The sequence below is a fragment of the Periplaneta americana genome, chromosome 2, assembly GCF_040183065.1.
Source record: "Periplaneta americana isolate PAMFEO1 chromosome 2, P.americana_PAMFEO1_priV1, whole genome shotgun sequence".
Taxonomy (NCBI): Eukaryota; Metazoa; Arthropoda; class Insecta; order Blattodea; family Blattidae; genus Periplaneta; species Periplaneta americana.
In genome coordinates, this window is record NC_091118.1 from 146,417,820 (window position 1) to 146,434,932 (window position 17,113).

Here is a 17,113-nt window from a genome sequence, read left to right on the forward strand (position 1 = left end):
TCAAGTTTATTTAGATATTTCATGCAATAAGTTGTTATAAATGAATTCTTCAAAATTACTTTTTCCATCTAAGTTACATATTTCATTAATTTGATATTACATCCTTTTTCCAGGGAGATCTTCAATTAAGGGTATTTAATTCAGTACATTCTGCAAATATTTAATGAGTAGAACATGTTTACCATCCTAAATTATGCAAAATATTTTAGGGGGTCAGCCAAAATTATGTATGAGCGTCAAGGGGTTTGTGACACTAAAAAATTTGGGAACCCCTGCCATGGATTAATACAAAATAGAAGCCAATTACAATTACATTCAAATATTTTATTAAACAATTTCTAGCACAAAATAATGAAAACTGCATTAACTTTCCTTACTTCATCAATTCTAGTTCTTTGTTGTATCTAGATTCCAGATATTTATGCAAAGACAATGAAAAATTCACATATAAATACATGTAAAATTATCGATCAAATTTCGAAGAATAACACTCGTCTTCTAATGGGTGTATGCCTAGAAACAAGTTTCGTTTAATACTGTGCCATTCAAAAAGTGACATGGCAAGTAACAGCCCACTCAACAGTGATTCAGCACGTTAGCTTTCATTGAATAAACTCTTGCGACTTATATGTAAGTGGTAAGTTATAGGTGTAATTTATTCGGTTATCTCATTATAAATGCTAGGACTGTCGACCATTCTTTTAATGCACATTTTGGAAAGATTTCTAGATGCATAGTGGATTTTGTCACTTGGTAGAACTTAACTCTAGATTTCTTTCAATTTATGAATGGTTGTGGTCTCATAAGGCTTTAGTTTTAACAATTTCATCGCTTTCCAAGCTGATGTCTTAGATATACACCTGCCTACTGAGCTAACTTTAAGATTTCGTGGGAAACTCTTCTAGCTTATAGCTAACATCAGAGTTTTTTTGAGTTAGAACGCAACTTATGTGCCTTCTCTTTTATCTAAAAATAAGCTGGTTTCTCTCATTTTATTCACTAAATTCTGTTGAATCAGAAGATTGTTGAACGACAGTTTATCATTTCTATAGAAATACAGCACGACACTTTTGTACGATTTCTTCGTAATAATATGTATCATAAATGAAGATTCGCTGTTCCAATGTGTATTGTTTAGCTGTGCACTAAATTGAACTGCAGTGAACGGAAGTCAGCTGTATACTAATGTTCAAAACTTGACATCCCTTCAACCTGTGTTACCTGTCCATACTACATAATACTGTGTGAACCAACCAGGGCTAGACTCCTAACTGCACTCACGCCGATTGATTCATATATAATGATGCTACCACATGCGGAGGATTCGTTCTGTGCTTTTGCGGTTAGTGTTGCGTAATGATGTACAGCTGTCAAAAGAAAAAGTGGCCGCTCTCCTGAAACAAAGTTCCCTTCGGGTATCTTCGCTACAATTCGGAGACAGGCGATGTTACATGCCTGATATCTACAGTTATAATTGAAGTATACTGTGTGTTATTCGATAGCATAATGGTAGCATTGGGAGGCCTCTTATTCATGAGGTCCTGCGTTCGACTACAACCTCGTGCTTTTTATGTCCTTTTTTGTTCTGTTTTTGAGAGAGACAAACTAGACATAATGGCTCCTTTCTCTTTTATGATTATTTTAGTAATTAACATCAGGTTCATTAATATATTATGCCATGACTTTATCATTATCATTATGATATTGTGGCTGCAAATGGAAAGAAAAAAGATTTTATTCTCAATAAAATATCTTTCGTGGCATAAACATAACAAATTTACTGGCGTCGGCCTTAAAACATTCAAACAATTAAGCATTCAAAAAACAAAACAAAAAGCCACAATTCAATATTTAGTCTATCTTCCTCTTATCTCGATCATCTTGCAGTCGAGTGGGCATGGAATTGACTAGTCTTTGCAAATAGCGACTGTTCTTAGACACGATATTCCCGGCATTCTGAACATACACACATAAATGTTCTGTCCATGGGCAGGTCTTTCATTCCAAACACAGCAATCTCCAATCTTTCCTATTTTCTGCCTTCCTCTTTGTCTCCGCATATGATCCACATATCCTAATGTAGTCTATTATTCTTTTCAACCGGAGACCCAACCAATTCCTTTTTCTCTTTCTTATCAGTTTCAGCATCATTCTTTCTTCACTCACTTTTTCAAACACAATTTTATTTCTTATTCTGTCTGTCCACTTCACACGCACTATTCTTCTCCACATCCACATTTCAAATGCTTCAATTCGTTTCTCTTCATTTCGTCGTAATGTCCATGTTCTTTCCCCATACAATGCCACACTCCACACAAAGCACTTCACTAGTCTCTTCCTTAGTTCTTTTTCCAGAGGTCCGCAGAAGATCCTTCTTCTTCTATTAAAAGCTTCCTTTGTTCATGTTTGCAGTTTTCTTGGGAAGGATAGGCCTAAATGCGGTAACATCCCATTGCTTTCCGCACACCACTATCTCTTTCGCATCTTATTAAATTTCAGGGGGTCCAAGCGTGGAGATGAGGAGAGTGGATTTGACTAATTGGGCCCTCCGGACTTCACCGAAAGTCACGGCAAGGGTTAAATATTAATTCTATCAGGATGTTTGACCTGGTCAGAGACCGGGAAATCTCACTTAGCCTTTGCCCCCCGCATCCTGGACTAGCTTCTACGAATCATCAGAAAATCTTAGAGTGTGATTGGGCCAATTTTTCCGAAAATGTTTCCACACTTTTGCTCTCGTAGCTCAGCGGACGAACGTCGGAATTTAGATGTCAACGTCTCAGGTTCAATTCCTCATTACTCCTTTTCATTTTATTGTGGTTCAAGATAGTATAATGTAATAATACAAAAAGAAAAACTAATACTAGTATTATGCAACTGGATTTTTCCAAACCTAATATTAAATTTATGTTATTTATATTGCTAAAGAACGATTACAATATAAATAACTTGAATATTATTTATACAGTATCACTAAAGAACGATAACAGAATATAAATGATAAATATCGGTTTGTTTAATATATTGCGAAAGAACAATAACAATATAAATAACTTGAATATTGTTTTATAATGCTAATGAAGGAAAACAGAATATAAATAACTTGAATATTATTTAAATCGCTAAAGAACGATAACAATATAAAAAACGTGAATATTATTCATATCGGAATTTCACAGATTTATTACAGATGTATTTCAGAAATTGTAGAAGAATAGTAATTAGTAACAGTGTCCTATTTATTCTTCTTGGAGCCAAATTTGTAACTTTTAAAAGTGTGGTTACTATGTTGAAGTGTATGTGTTGTAACGGATGCTTGATTTGTTATGTATGTGAGTCAGTTATGGGATGCTTGATGTCGTCGCAATGTCGTAATTATAGTTTGATTGTGTTTGTGTGACTATTGTGTATTAATTTATGATGTATGGTACGGAAAGCTGCATATTTGTGTTATAGAAGTGTTACGTATGTGCGTTGTTAATGTTTTTGTATGTTTCAAATTGATACCTGATATTTGTTTTGCAATCGCAATGCCTAATTTACGGATTGTTTATGTTTTGTTTACATCGCGTAAGCTAATTTAATTTTCTTTTCCATTTCTCTTTATGCTTATCTTTTTTGTGTATAAAACTATAGCCCTAACATACATATGTAAAATAGGGCTAACCCCCATTGGAGATACAATAATAATTATTATTCATATCGTTATAATACGATAACAGAATATAAATGATGACCTGAATTTTATTCATATCTCTAAAGAACGATAACAAAATATAAATAACGTGATATCCATAAAGAACGATAACGGGATATAAATGATAATTTGAATATCATTTACATCGCTAAAGAACGATTAAAAAATAAAATGAAAACTTGAAGAAGGCCCGAACCCACGACCTTTGAATCATTAAACAAGCACTCTACCGCTGGTCTAAGAGGTGCAGATATGGAACACTTTCATAGTTCCGGAACTGCTTGTACAAGCACATTCATCGTGTAACATCGCCGTGACCCGAAGTGGACTTTGAAAATATTCGCTGTTCACGAGTGCGGCCACTTTTTTTTTTGACAGCTGTACTTGCCGAATTCGCAATTCATGTTCGAAATGACGTCCTTGTGCTTTCTGACAGGCTGCACATCTCCTGAAGACATGTCCAGCAACTCGCCGCAGTTCTTTCTCCGAAATAGCTCGAATTTATGTCATGTAGTGATTGTTCATGAAAACGGTGTGGAGTCTCACTGTCCCAGTGACGACTGTTTGTTGTTCACATAACCACTGAGGTGGAACCATGCTTCATCACTATAAAAATTAAGGTGGGGTCAAGTAGTCCATCATACACTGACTGTTGGAACCACATGCAAAACCTAAGTATAATCTGATAATCGGGTTCCATTAACCTCTGAACTACACGAATTTTGTAAGGTTTTAATTTTAATTGTTTCGTACCTCTTATCACTGAAGACTGTGGCACCCCTATCTGCTGAGCTACACGGTAGGATGTCATACGTCTTATTTCTAGTCGGTGGCCAATTTTATCTAACATCTTCTCAGTGAGAACACGCTTCACACATGTTCGTTTCTTATCCAATACTGATTCAGTTGTACACAATTTCTTCACTAAATTGTAAATCATTGCTTTAGAAGGCTCTGGCGAATCAGAGAATGACTGACGAAAGTTTGTTACAACTGTTCTCCAAGATTCGTATTTCACAAAGTTGTCGCAAATAAACACTTTGTTCAAGGTTATATTTCATAATGGACACACTAATGCACTCTAAATGTACGGTATACAGCTGCACCCTCACTATGTGAACATGTTTGCGTAACTAAACATGAAATGTACACGAGCAAGAGGTCTGATCACGGCAATGGTGCAGCAGTTACTATGCATACAACTTTCTTCTGACGCTGGTCTAGTCCTGGCTGACTCACTCTGTATAAAACCTTCCCATGTTCGACCCAGAGAAACTATACACACTATTTCCTCAGCAGTTGTATTTGATGTATAACAGAAAAAGGCCGTTGACATTTATTTGAGCAAAACCTGTTACCTATAAATCAAGGCTACAGTCATGTTATTCATCAACTTGTAAGGAGTAAACCCAGCTCTACTGTACAAATTTGTTATAAATTCAGTGTCATAGAATGCCCGATAAACCACTAAATCACAGATTTTAGTCTAAATTGACAAAATATTACATATTGTAAACATTTGATTTAGACAAAGAAGAAGAGTATTGAAAAGTAAGTCTTTATTGCACACATCGTGCACATTTCCTCTATAAAGGAATTTCTATACGCTTAGAAATGAGAAGTTATCTAAAATAATAGTAAACATTAACCACTCCACTTTAATTAGACTTCTAGAGTGAATAATATTGTCATTATATTAAAGAATAAACTAAAAATAATAATTAAATAGAGTAAGATATCCTGTCAGCATAGTTGCTGCAGTTAAGTCCATTCACAGCATAGATCCTCATTATAGTCTAAAAAGTTAATAAAAATCGTTTTCAGTTCATAAAACAATCACCAACCCAATATGTCTTCAGTTCATGAAACAATCACCAACCAAACACATACTCCATTGCTTTAGAAACCATGCTAGTACTTCTTTGTGGTATATTAGTTTGTGAAAGCACCTGAAAAAGAAACACTGTGTTTAAAAGAAATGACAATGGTTTCTTATTATTACGTAATAGGTCGTCTACAAAGTTTTTCCAATAATTCAGCTTCTGTTAATTCATATAGATTTAATCGTCACCATTCAGATACAATCCCAAATTTGTGAGGTAGTGACAGGACTATAAACACCAAGACTGGAGAGTGGATATCTTCCAGTTTGGTGGATATGCCCTCATTCTTTAGATTTTTTATGGTCTTCCTGAGTAAGGTTTATTTTCAGACTTCGGTCTCCGTCAATGAATCGCTTGAATAGTTTTGATGCCATTCTATTACTAACAACCCCTTCATCTTCTACATTTACATTTTTTTTTCAGAAGAAATTTAGACATACTCGAACTACAAATGTGTTGTTGCACATTTTCAACGAGAAACTGAAGATACTAGAGCCTATGCAAATAGATTATGCAGTTAAATGCTTCTTCAAATGTTTTTCAAAACAATACCAACAACAGATATAAACAAATCAACAGGTGCCCAGCAACTCAAAGAAAAACGAGTAAAATGTACTGCATTTATAGGAGAAGACTTTTGAGACGACCTAGTATTAAAACTAATTAATATCAATTCTCTATCTGAATAACACACAGTTCATATTTTAAGCCAGCTTTCACCAAACATTTCTGAAGCTGGCATACAATTCTTCAGCTACATACTAAAATCAGTGACAGACATAAGATTTTTTTATATTTTTTTATTGTTATTTTTTTTTATTAAATAAAGATGTTCGATATGCAGGGTGCCAACGTACTATGGTAGGAACGATCATGATTTTAAAATCAAATGTCGGAAACAGAAAACGGATGTAGGTAAATTCTCATTTTTAAATAGAACTATAAATGATTGGAATGACCTACCTGCAGTGGTCTTTGAGGGCTGTCCTTCCTTAAGGAGATTCAAGAATAATTTAATAAGTTTTGTATAAAGTGCAAATTAAAATTAAGGCGACATTTAACATTTAATTTTTTAAGGTGACATGTATTTAATTAGCCTGACGAGTTACTTCCTTGGTTTGAATTGTAAATTATTTAAAAATAGCGTGTAAGTGGGTCTTAGACTAGAAATGTTTAGTTTAAATGTAGTTCTGTTTATAAGTACAGTATGCATAAGGGTGTAATTATTTGACTTATTTGAACTGTTGTATCAGTGAAGCAAGGTGAGTCAGTGAAGTTATGGTTTTACAGTGCAGTGAATAGTTCCGATCAGTGATAATTTGTAGCGTCAATGAAATGTGTTCTATAGTGTCAGTGAAATGTGTGCTAAAGTGTCAGTGAAATGCGTCATAGTGCCACTACAGTGAGTGAGATGAGAATAAAGTGAAAGACTATTGAAACTCATGTAGGGCCTGTACATAATAATGTAGGTTGTAATGTAAAATTAGGTATTTTATTTATGTTTTATTATTATTGTGTTAAATTATATCGTGTATTTTTATTGTATTGTGTATAAAATTGTAAGCCTATTGTGTATTGTATAATTGTATTGTGTATTGTAAATATTGCTTATCATTTGTTTATTGTGTATTGTTTATATTGTGTATACCACTGCCACCGGGTGCATGCCCACTTGCAGTGTAAATAAATACATACATACAAAATGCGAAACAAAATGTAGTTACTTTTTAGTTATAACTTAATAAATTGTTACTAATAAATAGACTGGAATTTTAGGTGCTAAAAGTTAATATTGTTCCTTGCTATAGTTCATGAATATAGAAGCCATGTCCCTACTTTTTTGAGATGTCATTCAGTATTTTCCTTTTGGTATCGTTAAAGGTCTTAAATCCTCTTAACCACCACTTACAAACTAGCGCACAGTTTACAAGATACATTGTCCAATCCTTGTGTCTCTGTTGTCTGTTTACATATCGGACTCTTGTGAACTAGGCTTAAAACCCTCCTCATGGGCACCACATCTATTCATCTACACTCAGTGTCATTCTTAAATTTTAGCACCTAAAATTCCAGGCTCTACTCATAAGCATGATGATAAAACAATCACATTTCAATCACCTTACGATTTGTTTGTTAGTTCTCTGATATTCAATTCAATGGACACTTCGCCAACTTCTCTCCCAATCGTCTAGATTGTGGTTCCCAATCTGTGAGTCGCCATGAGCGATTTGAAAAAGGTGTTTTCAAATTATATTTTAATTAAGCTTAACTTTATTGGACACGAAAATCAATTTAAACACACTGCATATAAATATAACTCATTATTATTGTTATTGTTTAGTCAACTGTCTGGAGACAAGTTTGACCCTCATAAGTGACATCAATAAGACATCACTAATGAGGCATCTAAACTAGGAGATAATGCAGTAGGGTGGCTAGTTCCTTCCCCCCTCCATTGCATACATCGCTGACTAGTAACATATTACATTAATCAGACTTTAGATGTATACAAACAATTATTCTTTCTCTGACACATACCATCAAGTGAAATGTACTGCCTGATAATAGATGTACATATCAGTCAGATCCTCAATCAGAGGTAAACTCATTATTATACATGTGTATACTGTATACATTATTTTTATTATTATTATTATTATTATTATTACTACTACTATTGTTACTACTACCCAGTGGGATTTAATGTAAGATTATAATAATATTTCATATATATTATTTAGTTGGACATTATGGATGTTAAGATGTAGTGAAATAATTAACACAATTATTACTTAAACTTACTGTTAACTCGAAATCAGTGAAATAGATAAACCGCAACATAAAATAAGTTGCCATATTTTCCGATTTTATTGAAGACCTATTGTCTGTAACAATTTCATTATCACTTAGATAAAACCCATGGCTAAGATATTTCACCACACAAGGAGACGCACTTCTTTCGGTTTGTCACTCCATATTCACACCATCACTTCAATTTGGAAAGTAACTGTTAAACCTACAAAGTAAAATGAAAATGATTTGCAAAGATTCTCTGTCTGGAGTATGGTACAGTTAAATTCCCTTTTTTGTGTTGAAATATGAGAATTTGTTTGACAAACACCCATTGTTTGAAGTACCATTAAAATTCTTCTTTTATATTCATACAGGGCAAAAACGCGTTAATATTCTTCTTTTATGTTCATACAGGCCAAAAACAATGTTCTCAAGGAGTGGTAAAGCTATTAACTGGCAAGCAAATACACTTTTAGTTAGTGTCAACGTATATAAATGAGAGAAAATCAAAAGGTTTAAATGGTTCCACAAAAAAAACTATAGATATCATTTGCTTTTTTAAAAAAGAAAACTATTTTTCATGTTTATCCCGCAAATTAAGGCTTTCGTAAGAAAACATAAAATCCGCGAATATTCGTGTGAAAAATATTGTCATACATTAACTATATTTAACACTAACCTGTATGCCGAAGTGGTGTACAACTAGAAAATGGCTCACAGTCCTGCCATCTATCCGCAATATGCAGAACCCAAATCATGTAAAGTGAAATGGGTAGGCATTGGATACATAAATAAATAACATTTTTGGGAGTCTGCCAGAATGAAACATGATCTTCAAGGGGTCCATGATACCAAAAGGTTGAAAATCACTGTTCTACACTGTATCAGACTTGCATATGTAATTGCTGACTACTGACCCTGCAGCTCAGGCAAGGGCACCAAAATTAGATGAAGTAGAATAATATGTGTAATTTTGTTATCCACGATCATTCGAGTCTTTTAAATTTATTACATTCCATGACCAATTGCTTGAATTGTTACTTTTGTTACCACTAGACACTACGATATGCTACAGCTTTAAATTCATGAACTCATTTAACTGAATCATTTAATGAAGCACAATGTGGATTGAAATCTTTTGCCAAGATCACAGAGCACATTTAGAATAATGATGCGTCCCTCAACTCCTCATGTCAGTAACACTAACACGATCACCACTGCATTTCTGCATCTCATTATGGAAGTAATACAGTGAAACTATTGATCACTCTATCACCTTTGACATTGCAGAAGTTGTGTCCACATTACAAAATTATTATTATTATTATTGAAGAATAGTGGCAGGATAAACAAGAGTATCCTGTGAATACCTGTCCCACAACCATCTGTGTTTGCCACAAATTTCACTTGCATCCACCAGGATATGAACCTGGTTCTCTGACATTAAAAAGTGACGATCTATTTGTTCAATTAATGGCAAGTCTTTAAAGCAAATATTTTAGTCATTTCGTAGTAGTCACTGATAACAGAAATTGGCTCATCTTTGTTCTCACTATGTGTTATTATTAAATGATGAGCAGACATCGGATTCTAGGGCAAATGCCTATTTTGTTTCTTTAGGAGAAAAGTAAAAATAATTATTAATATTTGTGTTTCATGGTAATTGAAAGGTATTCAAAGAGTTTTATAGTGCCCTAAAATGCCCTAAAACGGTTATTAGAGCCTAATTTGTTAATATTCGCCTAAAAATGCCTAATTCACTGTAAAGTTTCGCATTTTACTCTTACTTTTTATAATTTATACATGCATTCACTGTGAAATTTAAGGCATTTAAAAAGTGGAAAGTTTGCTTCACACCGGCCATGAAACCATTGATAAAGGAAACAAAATGTTTTGAATCTCACGACACTCGCAATAGATTTCACCGAATTTAACATGTTTGGAGGCATAAATGCCGACAAAGAACCAACCTTAGTTTTGAAGCAGGCAACAATCACAACATGTGCTGCTACCGATTCAGAGATATACTATACTATAAAAATGACTGTTTTCGGACTGAAACCGATTAGCTGTACTGCCCTTCAGAGTGTCATAAAATCACAATTTTTGGAGAAAGAGTGTTTTTGAAATATTTATGAAAAGTCGTAAAACTGCGAATTAGTAGGGTAAATCGTTACAAAATATTTAAAAGAATGGCCCTCCTAGTGTTAACACTACCAGGAAATGCAACAATAAGTGGAACTTTGTATTTTTGTCCAATTGAATCTCAATAACAACGGTTCATTTGAATGCTCGTTAACAGTTGCTCTTTTCCTCACCTTATTTGTGTTGAGAAGTTTTGAGCGGTAGGACGTTTTCCTGTGAAGTTTAACGCGATAATGCCGAAAAATATAAGTGCAAAATCTACATTGATCTGGCAATGGCTAACAGAATATTCAGAATTCACTTATGATGGAAAAATAATATTCTGCAAGATTTGTAGCAAACAGGTATGTAACAATAGTTGAAATATATAAATTCTATTAATTTTAATGAGTAGGCCTATAATATTTATACATTGACTGAGCTATCCTGAGGTATAATTCTTTTTAAGACCACTACACTTTAACCTTTTAAATTCCGACAGTTAAAGTATTTGCAGGTCATTAAAATTTTGATTGTTCGAACCCACTAACTTTGTGATAGAAATACGGCAATACAACAATTAGGATTTTATTTTAATTCAGTTCACTTTACATTTTTAGATTTCGCAAGAAAAGAAGTGCCACCTAAAGCAGCATGTGCAAGGAGCGGCTCATAAGGCTAAAGCTCAGCAGAAAAATCAACTGCAACAAACTTTACTAACACAGCCTACTTCATCCAGTCTCAGCAGCAATTTCTATGCTGATTTAACCAGAGTGTTTGTTGCTGCTAACATTCCCTGGAATGCAATTGAAAATCCGGTTTTAAGACAGTTTTTACAAAAATACTGCAAACAAAATATCCCATCTGAGTCGACCCTAAGAAAAAATTACTTAGAATATACAATGAAACTTTAGCTTCCATTCGGGAGGATATAGGTGATTCTTACATATGGGTCTCTGTGGATGAAACCTCAGATCCTATGAATAGGTATATAGCAAATATGGTAGTAGGAAAACTTAGTCCTGATGGACCTTCGATTCCACACCTCGTATGTGTTAAGGAACTTTCGAAAGTGAATAGCCAAGCCATTGCTTATTTTGTAAATAAAGGCCTACAGTCTTTATACTCAGGTAATATAGACGATTCCAAAGTTCTGTTGTTTTGTACTGATGCTGCCTCATACATGGTTGCTGCAGCTCCACTTCTTAAAACATTTTATCCTAACCTCACGCATGTAACCTGTCTAGCACATGGCCTTCACAGGGTTTCTGAAACAATCCAGAATGAATTTCCTCTTGTCAATTCGTTTATTTCTAACACAAAAAAATGTTTTTGTAAAGTCCCATCCAGGATTTCAATACTCAGAGAGAACTTTCCAGATATCCCACTCCCACCTCAGCCGGTTGTTACACGATGGGGAACCTGGATTCAGTCAGTGGTGTATTATTCTAAGTATTTTAAAGAAGTGGTCACAGTTATTGATAAATTACCTGAAACTGATAGTGCAGCGTGTGTGAAAGCAGTGAAAGATTGTCTGAATGACTCACGAGTGAAAAACGATATTGCCTACATAACATCAAACTTTTCTTTCATACCTGCAAGCATTGAACAATTAGAACGTGAAAAACAATCTCTTTGTAGCCAAATAGCAATAGTAAAGGAAGCTCAAGTGAACATACATTCTCCTTTGGGCGAAACTGGGAAAAAAGTTAAAAAGAAGTGGGACAACGTATTAAATAAGAATGTAGGATTTTCATTGTTGGAAAAAGTATCAAGAGTGATATCGGGGGAAAGTGTAAATGTTCCAGTAAGTATTGATGTTTCTATTATACCTAATTTAAAATTTGCGCCTCTCACATCAGTTTCGGTTGAAAGAAGCTTTTCTGCTTTCACAATGATTCTCAGTGACAAAAGGCAAAGGTTAACTGTGGAGAATTTAGAAAAAAATCTGGTGGTGTACTGTGCAGATAATTATAATAAAGTCTGAGCATGGAACTGAATTTCAATAACTTAAAATGAGTAATCTTGATATCAATAATCATTATTTCATTAGTTTCAATATATTAAATTTGTGCAGCTCTGTTTATAAATATAATATAGTATTCTTTTTTAATGTTTAAACATACTTTTTTGTGCGTATTTTAGTGTATAACTAAAAATTTCAGTGAAAGAAATAAGTATGATACCTTGATGTGCCTAAAATGCCTATTTTCATTAAAATAGAGCCTAATTTTACAAATTTTGAGCTTATTTTAGGCGCCTGAAACTGCAATTTTTAGTGCCTAAAAATCCGATGTCTAATGATGAGATATTGGCATACTTTACACAGATAGTAGTAGTAGTAACGTACAAGACGAAACAATTTTATTTGGATATTTTATTATACACCATGTACATAAATTACTGATACACTTTTAATTTGTTATACCAAGGTAAATATTGAATGTACAGCTGTAGATTTGTAACTGGTGTCATTTGAAAGACAAACACTAAAAGATTCACGTAACTTACATTAAAGATGCACAGTATTGTCCCGATAGCTAAGATTAATTCTCAACTTCCATCAATATCCAGTGACAGAGGCGGTTAACACACGCTACCCTTCATATAATTCCATTAACAGTAATCACTTGGAGTGAGGAGATTAATTCATACATTGTTTATTGGCATCCCTAGCTCTCCTAATCCAACAGCTTGGTAACACGGCATTCAGGAATTCACAAATGCTCTGGCAAAAGTGAACCCTGTATTTTTTTAAAGATGAAGATGTCATATCCTGTAAGCTGTGGCATTAACAATTCTGCAGCATATCCAGGTAATCAATCCCATCAGTCCCAAAAGAAAGAATTCTGTTAAATGGCGGAGACTGACAGTTAAGATAGGTAATATGAGACTTACTGCCAATTTTGAAACTTCTGAGAGTTATTTTGTGAATATGCTTTGTAGTTACCCTCCCATTTTATCCCTGAAAGTGTATCAATCATTTATGGACATGGTATACTAAAACATTACCAATTTCTTTAATTAATGACTGTAAAATATTACCTCACTGTCTGCTTGAGCTAATCTGTATGCTTGTCCCAAAGGTCGTACATTGGCAAGTTTGCTTGTTGGAGTACCAGAATATGATAAATTTGATGTATTGAATCTATTAGGAGATCCAACCAGAGATGCAGGTGAAGATGTTGATATATTTGGTGTACACTTGGATGCATTTGTGCCAGTAGCAGATTCTACAAATGACATTCGGTGATACGAAATATTCTCTTTATTACGGATGTCATTAAGGATATCCTGTTTGAAAAGAAAAGAAAAAAAACTGAGATTATAATCTGTTCATTTCATAAAAATAATAAAAAGATTCAGATCTATACATGCTGTGACTAAAATAACTGTCAAACTGATATACATGGTTGCAGGTGGCAAAAAAAAGATTTTGGACACAGGAAATCCATATCTGAAAAAACAGTACTGGAAGGATACTTGCATATTAATAATGATAGGTACAGGCAGTCGAGTCTGAGACACATACTTGTATTTTTTTCTGAATATTGTGAATGTTTATGTTGTATTAGCCCGAATCTAGTACAACCTCAAATATATTATGACTTCAAGTTTGCAGATGTTCTTTTTTTTTTTAATTTTATTGGGTTATTTTACGACACTTCTTCAACATCTCAGGTTATTTAACGTCTGAATGAAATGAAGGTGATAATGAGTCCTGGGTCCAGCACCGAAAGTTACCCAGCATTTGCTCGTATTGGGTTGAGGGAAAACCCCAGAAAGTAACATGCCCCTATCAGGATTCGAACCCGGGCCACCTGGTTTTGCGGTCAGACACGCTGACCATTACTCCACAGGTGTGGACCAGATGTTCTTTTTAGGAAAATAAAAATATTTCACTATATACAATGTACACATTAAAAATGTTATAGATTAAAAGAAAACTAATAAACTTTATCTTCGGTAGCACCGTAATTTCTTTCAAATCCTTCATTACTATCAAACGCAGTATCTCATTGGTGGTTAGATTGCAATTGTTCCACACACTGCATCTTTGTACAGTCATCTATAATTATTTATAGACTTTTGTTTTCGTATTTTACATGAATTTACTAAACCTCCAAACAAACTTTAAACACATGAAAATAAATTTAACCAATGTATGAGAGAGAATAGGCCATACGATAATATTACAGTACTGGTACAGTAACAAAAATCGGGAATAGGGTAGATCAGATTGAATGTGTGACCTTGACAGAGTGGCAGGCCCTGTCCTGTGTGTTAAAGAAGAAGACGATGCGCGATACGTTGGTAGTACAGTCTGTGCAACATATAAGTAGACTTCTTTCACACAATTGAAATGGCTTAGGCCTCGATTATAATATGAGTCCGGTTTTTGCAGCACTATTTTTATGCAAAAAAACATCGTATTAGATTCAGGCCAATACAGTAATATGAAAATTTCTTCCATAGAATCTAAAACAATAACAAGACAGTAAGAGAAAATAAAATTACATAATAAGTAAATTTCTTTAATTATCTATGATTATCAAATGGAGGTGAAAAATATCATTAGATCAGGATAATTCAATCTTGACAAATACTTGGGATGTTATATCAAATCTTAAAGCCTAAAAGATCTAAGTTTAAAAATTGACTTCATTTAATGTATACAACACTTTGGCAGTTCCAACATTACCATGCAGAAAAAATACGAAAACTTTGGAAACAAGAGAAGATATTTTCCATAACAGTTGAATACACTTAATTATATCACAAAATAAATTGTATAATTCTATTGGAACTAAAACTTGTGCTCATTCTCGATAAAATTAATAAACACAGGCATATCTAAATAGAACATATAAAAAGAAAATGAATATAAATTGCCTTTACAATTTCTGAATTACTATGTGGTGAACCCAACTTGGTGATCAACAAAGACCATATCGTTGTTTTTATGACCTCTATGTGACAGTACAGAAAATAATTTCTCAGGAGGAAGAGTTGAGTTTTTAATTTTTTTTTTTATTAAATTCGTTTTATTTTTCAGAGTAAAGTATTGAATTTTCTTTCATATATCCGTACTTGAGATTTGGAGATAAATCTTAATGTCCCTTCCCATAACACCACCTGGAGGGCCACCTTTTATTCTCACTATAGTAAATGATGCTGGTAAAGAGGGACGGCCCAGAACTGACGTCATTATGTTTTGTTCACAACTATAGAAAATACTTCAATTTCTAAAGCTGGCTTAAGAGAATGGTTCTTTTAATAATAAAAATACATATAAAACTGGGGATTCCAACTCTTTATCTGGAAAACAATTAGTTCGGAGTGCCTCAACTCTATAACATGGCAAAATCTTTAATAAACTAACATTTCCTAACTTGCCAGAAGGTAACTACAATGTGAAACTTGGTTACTGTAAATGGAAAGCACGAGGGAAAATGTCTCACACCAATGGGTGGTGACGATGATAATGATGGCAATGAATCATACCAACATCTTTTCAATAATGAAACACAAACACTTATCGATCTGATAAAGCAAATGCGGAATTTTAGTTACCTGATCTTTACATGTCATTACACCTATCATGATAGTTCCTCCAAAAACTTTTCCATTGTTACTAAGAGCTTTCCGACATTCCAGTTTAGTTTGATAATGTATATGCATCCAGTTTCCTTTAGCTGGCATCCTTTTCTCCAAGATGTTACCATAATGTGAAAATTGAGAAAGAATGAAAGATGCTGCAGATGGTGGAAATCCAAATACTGTCACCCATGTATTTCTTGCTTCATCTAATTCCGTCCATGTAGTATCATGGTATGATGTCTCAGGTGAGTTGTTTCTGTAATGAAAACACAACAATGGCTGAAAGTGATGAGTAATTCTACAGCATATTGTCATTTCAGCCTGATTACAATGTTACAATGAAGAGCATAAATGTCCCATAATTATTTAAACATAATATAAAATACTCTTTGATGTTAGAAATAAGACCAACAGTTACACAATTACCTAGCCTATATTATGATTTTAGGAAAATAAATAAAGCAATTAGATATACTTCTTCAACTGGGTAGTGTGTATCCTGAGTTGAAATGGACTGACGAATGAGCTTGCAGATACTGAATATGAATAATATCAATTCAATGCTTTAGGAGAAAATTATGTGTACAGGAGGACAGACACAGCCAAAAAAGACAATCTTTGCAATATCACAATATTTATTTTTATTTCACTTCATGAAAAAGTAAATAAGACCATAATTTCTTCAAATTCTTTTAATCAAAATCAGTGATATTGTGTATGGAAAAAATGGCAAATGAGAACGATAAAATATAAAAAATTGTCGCCTCAGACCCTGCACAGCCATATTGTAGAACTTGATGTAGTACTTCTATGTATTAAGCCAGAGATGACCGAAAGGTGATTCACGAATCATTGTGTAGTCACTAAGCAACTGCAATGTAACCCCCTCCATTCGACCTCCTCTTCCATACAGCACCCTGCCATAGCGTGTGGTTGATACAATAAACAAGGCAGTGGCAGGCGAACCGGGCGTATAAGGTGGTTTACGAATGTCTCCCATGTCAATCATTTCTTG

At 33.9% G+C, this 17,113-nt stretch overlaps 1 protein-coding gene across 5 annotated transcripts in view; it reads right to left on the minus strand.

Annotated features, from left to right (window-relative positions):
- Window positions 1-309: 309 nt before the first annotated feature.
- Nup35 (Nucleoporin 35kDa) overlaps window positions 310-17,113 on the minus strand; it is a 32,772-nt gene continuing 15,968 nt past the window's right edge. For all 5 annotated transcript variants that reach the window (XM_069818608.1, XM_069818612.1, XM_069818609.1 and 2 more), the window contains exons 5-7: window positions 16,072-16,354; window positions 13,543-13,791; window positions 310-5,646 (exon numbers count right to left, since the gene is read on the minus strand). In XM_069818608.1, the coding sequence (XP_069674709.1) occupies window positions 5,569-5,646; window positions 13,543-13,791; window positions 16,072-16,354 (610 nt within the window). In that variant the 3' untranslated portion in view covers window positions 310-5,568. The remainder of the gene's footprint in view (window positions 5,647-13,542; window positions 13,792-16,071; window positions 16,355-17,113) is intronic.